This window comes from Eupeodes corollae, chromosome 1, assembly GCF_945859685.1.
Source record: "Eupeodes corollae chromosome 1, idEupCoro1.1, whole genome shotgun sequence".
Lineage (NCBI taxonomy): Eukaryota > Metazoa > Arthropoda > Insecta > Diptera > Syrphidae > Eupeodes > Eupeodes corollae.
Genome location: NC_079147.1, coordinates 219,736,947 through 219,752,212, shown reverse-complemented (window position 1 = coordinate 219,752,212; position 15,266 = coordinate 219,736,947). Strand labels below are relative to the sequence as shown.

Genomic DNA, 15,266 nt, shown 5'->3' with positions numbered 1-15,266 from the left:
AACTAACTTAATTTAATTGAAAGTCATTTTTCTACAGCAGACCAATCAGATACTAGAAACTTGTTATGGCTTCAAGTCCATTGCGCCGTATGGTTCTGAACCGTATTATTTAGGTTATAATTAATCAGTTCAACTTATGGGGGTTTTCATGGTTAAAGTCAGATTTCCATAAAAAAAATTTTTTTTTTCGTTGGTCATTATATAAGTAAAACTCCACTATCATTGTATTAGTGAATGTGTTAACGAGTGCGCTAGAGTTGTCAAATTTCCAGCTTAACATTTTCTTAAAACTGTATTATTACTTTGCACTACAAAGCTAGTCAAATCGGAACTGTCATATTAATGACAAATACAAATACACAAAATAAGAAACATTTGTGTTTTCAGAACTTTAAATAGTTTTTTTCTTTTTCAATTCAATAAAATAATATAGAAGATACAATATGATTGATTTATATTTGTATTTAAATATCGAAAGATTAATTTCATTTTGAATTCTTGTGTCCTTACCGAGCAGCTGATTGTGAAACGTCAAAACTAGTGTGCACTAACTTTGTTGCCGAAATTTGTACACTATGCCGGAGGGGAAATTTCAATTACTTTTGTAGTTAAATTAAGCCAATCAGAATCTCTTGGCTACGTAGCCAATAGTTTTGTGAATGCGAATATTATTAGTTTAAAGAAGGGTAAACCTGGTGAAAAATCCAGATCTGCAGATTTTATCTGAAATCAAAAATAAATCAATTTATTTTGCTCCATGGAATGGAAAATTTGTGTTTTGACATATCTAGATCAAAAGTAAATTAATTTTTTTGTACCCATAGAAATAATATGAAGTTAACATTACTTCCCAATTATTTATGTCGGAAATTATCATGTTTTGGCTGATTTGTATTTTTTAAATTAACATGATTTTAGAAAGGGTTAAGTAATTTGACTGACTTCGGTTCAGATAAATAAGTAAGTAGATTTTATTTAGTAAATCTGTTAACATGTCAAAACATTTCAGTAAATCACATTTAAATTCTAATGTGCTTTATTTTGGCTCCTCGTTCCCATTTGATCAAGATCCGATTAAATTGCAAATTGTTTTTCTTTTAATTTTGATAACACATCGCTGTGTATCTGTACTGTATCCGACAATATGGAATAATGAACAAAAATACCAGAGAATGTGGAATTGTGGAATCATCCATCGATGAGAGAATCACGATTCAGATTCACCAGTGTCGGTAACCCTCACGCCTCACCACACCAAACGCTACAAACAGAAATTCCACCCTCGACTCGATTGCAAATGAAAATTCCAAAACAGTCTTCGAGCGATTGAGTTCCACTGAAGAGGGCAAATTGTTTCTGTGCCGCTACCTCCGCGAAGACGACGCTTGACGCATACAGAACAGACACATCATCGCGCAAATTACTTGAAATTGTTGTTTGAATTTGAGAAAAGTCAATAAGTGATCTCAGCTGGCTGCAGCTATAAACGATATTCTTTTTTTGAATAAACTTAAACGAAAATGACAGATCCACACAAAGAGATTCCGCCCTTGAAGCGAGCAGCCCTACAGGTTGTAGCCGGCGGATCAGCAGGGTTTGTCGAAGTTTGTATCATGCAACCGCTGGATGTGGTGAAAACTCGAATGCAGTTGCAAAACACCAAAACATTGTCTGGGGTGAGTTAAAAACCTCTTTTTAGGTCAGACAAATATTTCTCTGAGGTATTGAAGTCTTCTTCAGATACGCATAAAAATAATTTCTTTCTCAAAACAAATGTGGGTGTAATTTTGCATTTTATTGTTTTTGGCATTTTTTAATCGCATATCTTGAACTTATGTATGTGCATAGTCATGCCAATAATAATTGAATCGCAAAATGTTGTGGCAAGTCTACAAAAATACTTTAACATGGTGACGCTCCTGGAAAAACACTGTGAGTGAAGAAGAGGCGTGTGAATATGGGGTTGACGATTTGATTGTGTTTTATTTATGTGTTAATGTTTGTTGTCAAAATAAAACAACACGAAATTAATGATGTCCAAAATAACCTTGAAAATTCTGGTTTTGTTTGTTTTCAAATTTGTATATCTCTTTCAAACATTTTTTAAACAGGCTTCTTTCAGATATGTTTCCATTTAAATGATATGAACTTAAAGTGCTTATCTATCTATGGTTATCAAAAAGTTTCAATAGCGAGCGTATCTTATCGCATCACTCGTATTTACCCAGCTTTCGCATGAGATAATAATAATCATAAATCAAATGAAGAAAGTGAGTTGAAGTAGATACCAATTTTGAAAGCGAATACTTATTTGCACAAAATTGACAAGGTTTAAATTCATTGGAACCACCCTAATATAAGAAACAATATTTTATAATATGGATACTATCTGTTTGGAAAAATAAGAATATGAATTTCTATAGTTTTTTTCAATGGACTATAATAAGCTCTCTAACATTCAACTTTTGAATTTGAAATAATATACAGTGGGGTGCAAAAATTATACCCCATGCATTTATTGTTGCAAATAATAAGAATAATAGATCAATTAATATTTAGTTTTTTGCAATTTATTTCAAATTCGATTCTTAACAAAATGTCTAATAATAAAAAAACAGAACATAATTTATTCACAGAAATAAAAAACAGTGAAACAAAAACAAATCGAATGTACTCTATTTGGCTAACTTAAGGTACCATTTATAGCTATCACAGGTTCTCGTCACAAATTGTTGAAATATTTTGGGGCCAGTTATAGCTATGAATGAAACCGAAACGGACACATTTTTGAATCAATATTTGACGGTGTTTCCCTTTGATTAGAAATGAAAATTATATAATGATTGATCGAAAATCACACAAAGATTTTTTTTAAGAATAAAAAGTGTAGTTGGGCATTTATTTTTCTCTAAAAATGTATTTTTCTATTTTAATTCATTTTCCTGAACAATTTCACTCAATTCCAATGACAGATTTCTGTCAGTAAAATTTTGTCGGTAGATTTCAATTATGAAATTGTGTTCAATGACAGAAATTTTGAATCATAGTTATAAACGATCTGTCACAAAAATTCCAATGTTTGTTTTCAATTATGAAAACCAATGATAGCTATAAATGCCGCCTTTCGCAGGTTGGTTACAGCTTTCATTGAAATTAACTGTCATTTTATGATTGGAATCAATCATTTGAAGTTACAGTTCACCATTAAAAGTAAGGGGCCTGTTATAGCTATCAATAAAATCCATCCGTAAAATGTTTGTTATTAGTTTTTGAACATGTTAAAGATTTGTTTCTAGCAAAAGATTGATGCAATAAGATGAGTCCTATATTCAATTTTTTTTTCAAAAAAATACAATGCATTTAAAGTTTTATTTAATTTATAAATCCGTTTTAATTTTTTTAATGATGAAATTTTATTTTACTGAACTGACTGCCAAAAGCCAAACAAGCATCCATTTCGTTTTATTGTTGGCGTTCCAATTTTGTACTGTTCCGATCACATCATTAAAAAATTTAATTATAAAGCAACAGTAAAAAATGTCCGAAGCCCGATGTTATGATCGAAAGAAAACAACAATTTAATGACGTAAATTTACTGATTGGTATAAACGCTTGTCAGTAAAACATATCAGATTCCTCCTGTTTCAAATTTTATTGATGGATTTAACTGATAGCTATAACCGGTCCCTAAAACTGACAGGTGGGAATACAAACAAAATGGAACGCTTTCAATGAATTGATTTTGTTCAGAATTTTAAACTGAAGGATCAGCTGTTCATTGAAAACGATTTCATCATTGAAAAATTTAAGATTAAAACAAAAAGAAAAGCTCTGGGTTGAATAACGATTTGTTTAAGTAAAAAAAACCTACAACTCAACCGATTCATTATGACACCAAACATAAGAAATTTGACTCTCTTCTTCACTTTCAAATCTCAAAAAAAAATATTCAACTACCTTACTTTTCAATAATTTTGTTTGGAATGCCATCCCATTCCCACTTTATCCGTTTCCACGATTTTGGATGTGTGTTTATGATCCCCATACAGTTGAAATATGACTTCTGGCTCTAAGTAGAAGCTCCTAAGTACAAAATTGTTAAATGTGCAAACAGCCCTCTTTCCTCATTATTCCATCGATTTTTTGCAATGTGTGACCAAATAGAGCAACCCCAAACCACAGTACTTTACTTTTTCTTTAAGGTTTACCTTCAGACTGAAACCGGTTAGATTTGGATTCAACTGACTACACGTTTCCACGTTTCCACTTGTCTATTGTCAGATTATTGTGTTATTTTGCAAGTTTGTAACTTACCTTAAGCTTAATTACCGATATTACAGAATTCTATTTATTAACTTCCCATAGAATGTAATTGTAATGTTATGTCAAATTGAAAATTTTGATGTTTCTCTAGTTTTTAAGGTTCCTAGAGTCGAAATAAAAGATTTTTAGAAAGATGCCTATGCGTGCGTGTGTACGTACGATCGTACGTCCGTACATCCGTACGTCCGTCAGTACGTTAGCGACGTTTTTTCGTCGTCCATAGCTCAAGAACCAGAAGAGATATCGACTTCAAATAAATTGTGTTTGGTTAACCCAAAATATCTCACGAACTAATGATACTAGAGACTTAAATTTAATTCAAATTGTATATTGTAACGTGATACCAAGTCAGTATAAAAAATCGAATGTTTTATAAATTGAAAAGAAAACTGAAAAAAAATTTGTCACCTCGAAAATTTTACGAATAAAAAATGATTTCATCTCCAAAACAATTTTGTGAAACGATAAATAACGTTTTTAACATCTGAAAAAAATTTGAGTAAAATCAAATTAACAGCTTTTTTATAAAAGAATAAAAACTTAAAAAAAAGCATTACTCAAAGTTGGTAAAAATTGAATTTCGACTCAAATATCTTTTCAAAAATTTGAGATTATGGCTTCAAACTAATTTTAACTTAGATATATGAAGAAGGCCTACAATTGTAGGTCCCTTCCATTCCTGACAACAGTACTCGCACACAGGAATGGTTGAGAATTGTAAGTCACTAGGCCCTGGTTCACAACGGACTGTTGCTCCACCCCATTTGATTTGATATGAAGAACCATTGTTAGCAAAAATTTTCGACTCAAATATCTTTTTAAACCTTTGAGATATTATCTTTAAACCACTTCTTTCTTTTTAAAAATATTGTTGTCAACATTCGGAAAAATTTCGAGAAAAATCGAATTAAATTTTTTTTTTACAAAAAAACTAAAAACCTAAAAAAAAATTACTTAAAGATGGTAAAAAATAATTTTTGACTCAAATATCTTTTCAAAAATTTGAGATTTTGGCTTCCAACTAACTTTATCTTATAAGAAATATTGTTTTCAACTTTTGGACAAATTTTGAGAAAAATCGAGTTGACAGTTTTTTTATGAAAAATAAAAAAACTGAACAAAAAACTTAATAGAAGTAAAAAGTGACTTTTGACTCAAATATCTTTTCAAAACTTTGAGATATTGGCTTCAAACTACTTGTATTTTTTTTAAATATTGTTATTGTCAACATTCAATCACATTTTGAAAAAAATCTAATTGGCAGTTTTTTTTACAAAAAATAAAAACCTAAAAAAAACAATACCAAAACTTGTTAAAAATTTACTTTCGATTCAAATATTGTCTTCAAACTTTTTTTATCTCACAGAAAATATTGTTTTCGATATTCAGTAGTTTTTTTTTTTATAAAAATCGAACAGTCGGTTTTTTCGTACAAAAACAAAATCTAGAAAAAATAGTACGCAAATTAGGTAAAAATTGATGTTCGGTTCTTGATATCTCTCAAATTAATTTCATTCATCCAATTTGTAAAAATTTAATAAATGCTTCTAAAATTGGTAAACATTTGTTTTCGACAAAAAGTTATTTAACAAATCTAGATTTTCAAAATAAACTATTTCTTTATACGAAAAGTTTTGTTGGTAATTTTAAAATTTTAAAGAATAATTCAACTTACAACTTTTTTAACCTTACACGAAAACCTACAAACTTTTAAGCAAGACAAATCGACAGACGGGATGTTATCAGTGTGGGTCGCATAATTAATTTCAAATTTCAATTCAATTACAAGTAATTAGTAATAAATAGTCCTTTTTTCTGTTACAATTACACATTATTGTGATTGAAACATAATAAACAATTTAATTACTTGTAATTTTTATTGAGAAAATGCAGCTACTCGTTATATGTAATTGATAATTGTAATGGGATTATTCAAGTTCGTGAGGTACTTTTAAATTATGGTCAAAGTAATTGATTACCTTATTTATTTATTAATAAAAAGCAAAACACTTTAAAAAAAAAACTTAGTATTTCACGTAATTATTTTGTTATATGGCGTAAAATGTAGTTGAAGAAAGTAATTTTTAATTACATTTTTGTGTAATGATTACTGTAAAAGTAATAACATATTACTTCTTTTTTGATCATTACTTTTGTTTTAAATTAGAATTATTTAATTAAATTGCAATTAATCAATGCTTTTCAATTACATGTAATTATTAATTGATACTCTTTAGTAACATTTTAAAGTAATTGAAAAAGTGTGTGAATTTATTTGAAATATTTTTCCCAAATCTGGTATTTATATTGACATGCGTTTTGATGAAAAGAGTTAATAAAAATAGAAACAAGGTTAAAAAAAAAAAAAAAACAATGCAATTTCGATAAACTCTAATGTATTTATTCTACCAGAAAAATTTCAACAGTGGTTTTTAAACATTTTAGGAGTTTATAATACAAAAATTAACTAACCTTGTTAACAGAAGATGAAAAGTTTAGACTACAGCCAGTACAATATGGCAGAAAATAGTAAAAAGATGTATAAGGCCGAGAACAGGTAAATATTTAAAATAAACAACCTAAAACCTCCCGGGAAAATTTGAAATTCCTTGTTACCATCTACAAAACTTTTAAATAAAAATAACACCTGCTATAGAAAGTCCATATCACTTCCAAACGGAATGGTAGTTTTATACAACCCCGTGTAGACATATAGGCATAATAACTCGTATTGTGATGGGTTGTTTCACCATCATGTTGGGGACAAATGTCGTTCAAGTTATCTTAAATCCTTAGCCTTAAAAGAAGTTCACTGCACGTTCGATTGTTACTAATGCCAGGAAATCGATAACCAATTCGGAACTTGAACTTACAAACAAATTAATTAAGTAGTGACTTACAACTTCCAATCATTCCTGTGTGCTAGTACTGTAGTGAGGGATGGAGGGGTCCTACAGTTTGTAAGCCGCCGAATCCAAACGGATAATTTGAGAAAGCACTTTTCATGGCAAGAATTACTCTTAAAAAACTTTTAGATGGCACAGGCAGGGGTTGACCCAAGACCTCCGGCATGACAATCTAACGCAGAAACCATCTTACCACGGATACTACAACAACGGAACTTGAAGTAGCAATAATTTAGACTGAGCGTGCATAATGGCTGAAACATCAGCAATAGGAATTCAATGCAAGCTATCACAATGAAGCTTCAACCTCTAGTTTCATTTGACAAACGTAAGGAAATAACGTAATGTGACTCCAAACGGAAGCTCAAGTTCAAATTTGCTGAACATTTGCTTTGTCTGACAGCTCAACAGCTGTACAAAAGTCAACAAAAAAAATACATTTGCTTTTGGAGGGAATCCCATTAGTAATTATAGGCTGTGTCAGCTACTTCCGCGATAAATTTAATTTTTTCGATTTCAAAATACATACATATGTATTTTTTTTTATTTTAAGAAAAAATAAAAGCTACTTATGACAGAAATACCATTTTTGAAGTGTCATTCAAAGCAACCTCAAAGGAGGCCCAACGTAACGTAATCGAAGCCGAAGTTGAAGCGTGTTTGTGTTTCAGCCATAATCATCACGTAATACTTAAAAAGAATCACCACTTTTGTATTAAGTTTTAATGAAATGAACGCGTTTTTAAATGCTAAGCGATCCATTATTGTAAATTCCAAATATTCAGTCATATTTATCACATTTCAAATTACATATAAATTAATGACCCTAAAATGTTATTTAATACAATCCTAACGGATACAACCTTACTTTTACGGAATAATGACTAATTCAGCAAGAATCAAACTTTTCAAAAGTTAACTGCACATTTTTTGGCAGAAAACGTTCATAAGTAGACGGTTATTTTGAGGGTGAAAACACATTTGTCAAGAAAAATAATGAAGGAATTTGAGAGTTCCTCCAATGGGATCTTTGGATTTCTATAAAAATATTAACTATTTTATTTTTGTATCATTACAGAATCAATATAAAGGAGTCTTTGACTGTTTTGGAAAAATGTACAGAAACGAAGGCATGTTGTCTTTTTGGAAAGGTATTCTGCCTCCCGTCTTAGCTGAAACTCCTAAAAGAGCAATCAAATTTGTTTGCTTCGAACAATGTAAGCCTCTGTTTTTATTTGGCTCCCCAACGCCAACACCATTGGTAAGTTAGAATGCATTCACAAAGTAGATTAAAATTATGTACAAATAGCCTAATTAATATATATTTTTTTTCCTTGACTTAAAGACATTTTCGTTAGCGGGTTTGACAGCTGGTCTTATCGAAGCGGTTGCTGTTAATCCATTTGAAGTTGTAAAAGTAGCCCAACAAGCCGATCATTCACACATGAAAGAAGCGCCCGGAACATGGGCAGTCACCAGACAAATTATCAAAAAAGATGGATTCGGTTTTCGTGGTCTTAATAAAGGAGTTACTGCCACCATGGGTCGTAATGGTACCTTCAATATGGTCTATTTCGGATTTTATCATAGTGTTAGAAATTATGTTCCTGCTTTTGAAGATCAAACAAAGGAATTCTTTAGGAAAGTAGCAATTGGATTTACCTCCGGAACGATAGCCTGTTTTATAAATATACCATTTGATGTTGCTAAGAGTCGAATTCAAGGCCCGCAACCACAGGCGGGTGTTATTAAATACAAGTCAACATTTGGATCGATATTAACGGTGTATCGAGAGGAGGGATTTAGAGCTTTGTACAAGGGTATTGTGCCAAAGATTATGCGGTTGGGTCCGGGTGGGGCTATAATGTTATTAGTTTTCGAGTATGCCTATGAGTTTTTGCAAGAAAATTATGCATAGATTGTTAAGTAATAAAAGCTAAACAAACCTTTTCTTTTACATTTAAATGAACTTTTATAAATAGAGTTTATCATTTTCGATCTAGTTGTGACTTGCGAGTAAGTTAGTTACATAGACTTCAAGGTAAGACCAGAAATTGAAAGTATAAATGCGGGCGTCTCAGAGATTCAGTTGAGGTATGAACTTTAAGCTGAAAAAATAAACTGAAAATATTTATTGGAGATTTTGATTTGAATTTCGAATTTGAACAGAAATCTAAAAAAACCTTATTTTAAATACAATTTCTAAACAATTTTAACGGACACGGTGCTTAAAATCTTATAATTGAGTTTAAGTTACGAAAATGGCAAATTGATTTAAATAGTCAAAAGTAAAGGTTCATATATTTTGTATTTATCTTTGGTTGGTGAAAGAATGAACAGATTCTGGGCCTGATTATAAAAACTACTGGCGGGTCTGTTCGAATGTAAAAATGAGATATTTTACATCAACAAAAAGAACCTTGAAACACTCTCCACCTTTGTAACTACTTCCATATCAAAAATCATGCCATAATATTGACGAACAAACAGTTACGATATTTGTACTTGAAGATTGGAGCTTTATAAACTGATTCCGAAATCTGAGCTAAATATCTTGACAGATCATGCATCCGCGAAATGAACTGCTTTGGGCTTGAAAACCCACGGTTTTGTCAGGAAGTCAATACATCCACAGAGAGTAACTGTTTGGGGCAGATTGTTGAGGACGACTTAATTGTACCGTTTTAAGTCGAAAATGGGTCTGGGAACAATAACCGTCTCTTTTTGGCATTCTATAAATAGTACAATAGAAAATTCCCAATTCGGCAGTAACCAGATTTTTCTATTTAATAATTGGCACAACTGAAAAAAGAGTTGTCAGAATAATAATAATAAAAAAACTAGAAAGAAGTTTTGTGAAAATCAAAAGTTAAAATTAACTTAGCAAAAAAACTAACTAAAACAAATAAAATGGACAACTTTCAAGAAGAAATGGTAAGAAAACATCCGGAAATTTAGATTCTATAAAAAAAGTTCACTTAACAATTGCAGCTTTGACATAAAATAAAAACTTCAAGAAGGGGGTCCGTTCGTAGGCTACTACATTTACATGTTTTGTTTAAGAGAGCTCGAAGCTCGCATCAATTATTTATAACGTGAATCGAGTTGAAATGAGCTTGATTCGACTCGATTTTGGTCGGGGATTGGAGTCTAATCAAAATTTGTGAAGAAAAACTTGTGTGGACGAGTTGGTTTTAAAGATAATGCATTATGGTCTGTTTATTTTCATGTCAAAAATTAGAAAAAAATCGAAACACTTCTGGAAATTTATAAATATTAAAACAAAGTCTTTAGGGATTCCAAACTGTATGAAATTGTGTATCTGTTTATTTGGTTTTGAAAATTGCCAGTTTTTGGTGAGATCTCTTATAGAACTCCAATATTTAAGTCTGGCTCGAAGCAAAATGTGACCAATTATTGGCCTATATGCAAATTATCAGTGATCCCAAAAATGTCCGTATAAAAATTAACCTTTTGTTAAGAATTTAATATCTGAATACCAACATGATTTTGCTTCTCGAAGATCTACTGCTACAAACCTTTCATTGCTATGCGATTTTGTACTTTGCGGGGTTCGAAAATGGTTTACAGACTGATATTATCTTTACAGATTTTGCAAAAGCTTTTGATAGTGTTAATGATAGTATACTAATTTTTAAGCTTTCAAAACGCGGTTTCCATTCTAAATTTATAAAATGAATTTCTTCCTATTTAAAAAATCGGGTTCAATTTGTAAAATTGGGAAAGTTAATCCATAAGTATTAATGTAATGGAATATAGAAGTACCGTCTTATCCGTCTAGATGCCTGCATATTGACATTCAAACGCTTGAAGTAAGGAGAAAATATTTTTCAATAATATTTTTAAAAGATTTAATAAGCAATCGTATCAATCGTAATAAACCGTGATTTTTTAAGAGCTTGAAAACTTTTTTAAAACAAAAACGCATAAAATTTGCAAAATCTCATCGATTCTTTATTTGAAACGTTAGATTGGTCCATGACATTTACTTTTTGAAGATAATTTCATTTAAATGTTGACCGCGGCTGCGTCTTAGGTGGTCCATTCGGAAACTCCAATTGTGGGTAACTTTTTCGAGCATTTCGGCCGGAATAGCCCGAATTTCTTCGGAAATGTTGTCTTCCAAAGCTGGAATAGTTGCTGGCTTATTTGTGTAGACTTTAGACTTGACGTAGCCCCACAAAAAATAGTCTAAAGGCCTTCAAATCGCATGATCTTGGTGGCCAACTTACCGGTCCATTCCTTGAGATGAATTGTTCTCCGAAGTTTTCCCTCAAAATGGCCATAGAATCGCGAGCTGTGTGGCATGTAGTGCCATCTTGTTGAAACCACATGTCAACCAAGTTCAGTTCTTCCATTTTTGGCAGCAAAAAGTTTGTTAGCATTGAAGGATAGCGATCGCCATTCACCGTAACTTTGCGTCCAACAGCATCTTTGAAAAAATACGGTCCAATGATTCCACCAGCGTACAAACCACACCAAACAGTGCATTTTTCGGGATGCATGGGCAGTTCTTGAACGGCTTTTGGTTGCTCTTCACTCCAAATGCGGCAATTTTGCTTATTTACGTAGCCATTCAACCAGAAATGAGCCTCATCGCTGCCAACTTTTCTAGGGCCGATTCACTGAAAATTCGACGTTGTGGCAGATCGTTCGGCTTCAGTTCTTGCACGAGCTGTATTTTATACGGTTTTACACCAAGATCTTTGCGTAAAATCTTCCATGTGGTCGAATAACACAAACGCAATTGCTGCGAACGGCGACGAATCGACATTTCACGGTCTTCAGCAACACTCTCAGAAACAGACGCAATATTCTCTTCTGTACGCACTGTACGCATTCGTGTGGTTGGTTTAATGTCCAATAAAGTGAACTGAGTGCGAAACTTGGTCACAATCGCATTAATTGTTTGCTCACTTGGTCGATTATGTAGACCATAAATCGGACGTAAAGCGCGAAACACATTTCGAACCGAACACTGATTTTGGTAATAAAATTCAATGATTTGCAAGCGTTGCTCGTTAGTAAGTCTATTCATGATGAAATGTCAAAGCATACTGAGCATCTTTCTCTTTGACACCATGTCTGAAATCCCGCGTGATCTGTCAAATACTAATGCATGAAAATCCTAACCTCAAAAAAATCACCCTTTACTTCAAGAGATGTTTTAAAAAAAAATGTTATGTCTGCTTTGTTACAGCAATCTGTTTTGTAATTAAGATTTATCTATTGCTACCATTTTTACTTATTATTATTTTTGTACATATACTTCTATTTAAATTAATTAAATAATGTATTAACTTTTTAACGTAGTCTGTAAGAGTTGAACTCTCTTTGATAAAAATAAACATAACTATTCCGCTCTTAATTGTTTAACACGAATCAAACTATCTCACTTGTACTTCATAAGAAACATCGAAACACCATTTGCATTTTAGAAAGTCCTGTCATTTTAGAGAGTCCTGTCAAACTTAATCATTTTTAAATCTTCTTGGGCGGTGGAAACACCAAAAAGATTCATTTAATATAAACTGTGATAAACCTTTCGTGGAAGCATAGCAAAACTTAATTATCTTTTCCATTGTTTTCTCTTGCAAAATAAGCCCAGTTAGTCAATTTTCATTAACAAAACTACATAATATCAACAGTTATAGATTGATTTTTTTCCCACAGTGGAAAACACATGATTCCAAATGCACAACTACTAAACGAACACAGCCAATGAGATACAAATACAATATCAATGGTACTAACATTTGAAAACGAAATCACATAAGATCCGTTCGAGGCTCGTATAAATGTCAAAAACCCATCCGTAGTAAGATCCTACTTTAACTTTTATTGGTAGTATTCATACTACGGATACTGTTTTTGTTATTCGTGTAAAACCGTACTATACCATGGATAGATTTTCCAACAAAAACATGGGTAATTTTTCGGTCAACGAAAGTTAATAGAAGCATTTACACTGACAGCCACTTAAACAACTTATAAACTTATTAGGGTTAGACATTTATAGAAACCCAGTTAAAGGTTAGAAATAAGTACCTATTTTTATATTTGACAAAATGATAAATTTTATATAAAAAGAGTTTTTTGAATGATATAAAAGAAAGTTCTAAGAGAAAAGAAGTGTTTTTTAGGCTGATTTCAAAAGTGTACTTAAAAGATATTTTACCAAGCAAAGTTCAAGTAAATTTTTCCGTTGTTCTATAAAAACTGCATTTTTAGCAACAATTGTCAAAGTCTGTGTTTTATCAAAACTCCCTAATTTCTGCATTGCACTTTTAATTAATTACAACGCCAATTTGAAAATTTATCCATCTCTAAGTGCTAATATGGTCAAAGTAGTTTTTATCCCGAAAATGGGTAGGCGAGGTCACGAATCCGCGAAGGATTTCAGACCAATAAGCTTAACATCTTTTGTGCTTAAAATCTTGGAGCGCATTCTTGATTACCACATTAGAGAAATCCTAGTTGGACGACCTCTCGAAAGCTCTCAGCATGCTTATCTTAAGGGCAAATCTACGGAGACTGCCCTCCATGAGTTAGTGCGTACCATTATAAAGAATTTACTCTTGCCACCTTCCTAAACATAGAAGGTGCTTTTAACAACGTCCTTACAGAATCCATAGAAGAATCGCTCGTTAAGTTCGGTGTAGAAGACTTCATTCGAGAATGGATTATTTCCATGCTCAGTGATAGGAAGATTCGAGCCACTCGAAGGGGAACACCCCAGGGTGGTGTCCTTTCGCCTCTTCTATGGCTTCTGGTCATGGATACAATTCTTGTTAAATTAGAGAGATGTGGATGAAGGCGGTAGCCTATGCGGATGATTTGGTGCTATTGGTGTAAGGAAAGTACACCTCTGTGATTAGTGAAATAACGGAGTCAGCTTTGAAGATTGTTAGCAACTGGGCCAAGAGGTGTGGACTAGGAGTTAACCAAAGTAAAACTGAACTGTTGTTCTTTACCACCAGAACTAAAGTACCGCCTTTCACGCTACCTCGACTCAAAGGTCAAATCCTATCATTGTCTTCCAGTGCAAAATATTTAGGAGTTATACTCAACCCTTAACTAAACTGGAAACTAAATATTGAAGTACGGGTTAAGAAGGCCTGTGTTGCCTTCTAAGCCTGCAGCAAAACTTTCGGCAAAAAGTGGGGACCTCAGTCGAAGATGATTTTATGGACGTACACAGCCGTAGTACGTCCAATCTTAACATATGGTTCGATTGTGTGGTGGCCTGCTCTTAGCAAAGCAAATAATATTGATAAGCTAAAGAAGGTTTAGAGAACAGCTTGCGTGGGCACCACAGGGTCCCTTCTACCAATCGACCTTTTTATTAAATACATAGTTTCCTGCAGCGCTATTAGGCTGAAGGAATCAAACAGCTGGTTGTCAAAACCTTATGGTCATAGCAACACAACGAAATTGATTGATATTATCTCGGTAGACATTGACTACTGCACTCCTACTTTGAGCCTTAGTAAGTGTTTTAAGGTTATTTTCCCATCGAGAGAAGATTGGGAGGATGACATAGTGTCGATAGGTTCGACACAACCATCTTTACTGACTGCTCTAAGATGAAGTGCGGAGTTGGTTCTGTGATCTTTTCTGAGTCCCTAAATGTAGCCAAATCCTTTAGGCTTCCTGACTTTGCTAGCGTTTTTCAGGCAGAACTGCTAGCAATATGGGAGGCATGTAAGATACTTAAACAAAACCCAAACCAAAAGCGAAATGCGGCTATCTTAACAGACAGTCAGGCAGCTGTCAAAGCCATTAACTCGGCCATATCCTCATCTAACTTGGTCCAGCAATGTCGCGATGAGCTTGCGAGCCTGAATATTAACCTCGGTGTCACTCTGATCTGTGTTCCGGGCCATATTGGTATCGTGGGAAATGAACGGGCTGACGAGCTAGGCAGGCAAGTATCGGCCCTTCATAGCTCACTTGCGGAAATGGTTAACATTCCTCTTGGTGCTATGAAGGGTAAAATTTTTTCTATCTACCAAA

General features: G+C 32.8%; 1 protein-coding gene across 1 annotated transcript; it reads left to right on the top strand.

Annotated features, from left to right (window-relative positions):
- The first annotated feature begins 1,309 nt into the window (after nt 1-1,309).
- LOC129940462 (mitochondrial 2-oxodicarboxylate carrier) lies at nt 1,310-9,198 on the top strand. Its single transcript, XM_056048807.1, has 3 exons — nt 1,310-1,676; nt 8,308-8,490; nt 8,575-9,198. The coding sequence occupies exons 1-3, from the start codon at nt 1,521-1,523 to the stop codon at nt 9,145-9,147; spliced, it is 912 nt and encodes a 303-aa protein (XP_055904782.1). The 5' UTR covers nt 1,310-1,520; the 3' UTR covers nt 9,148-9,198.
- The last annotated feature ends 6,068 nt before the right edge of the window (nt 9,199-15,266 follow it).

Excerpts from the sequence above, each read along its gene's own strand:
- LOC129940462 (XM_056048807.1), top strand. The coding sequence starts at position 1,521 with ATGACAGATCCACACAAAGAGATTCCGCCCTTGAAGCGAGCAGCCCTA. Across the intron at positions 1,677-8,307 it reads ACACCAAAACATTGTCTGGG|AATCAATATAAAGGAGTCTT; the intron begins GTGAGTTAAAAA and ends GTATCATTACAG. Across the intron at positions 8,491-8,574 it reads CCCCAACGCCAACACCATTG|ACATTTTCGTTAGCGGGTTT; the intron begins GTAAGTTAGAAT and ends CTTGACTTAAAG.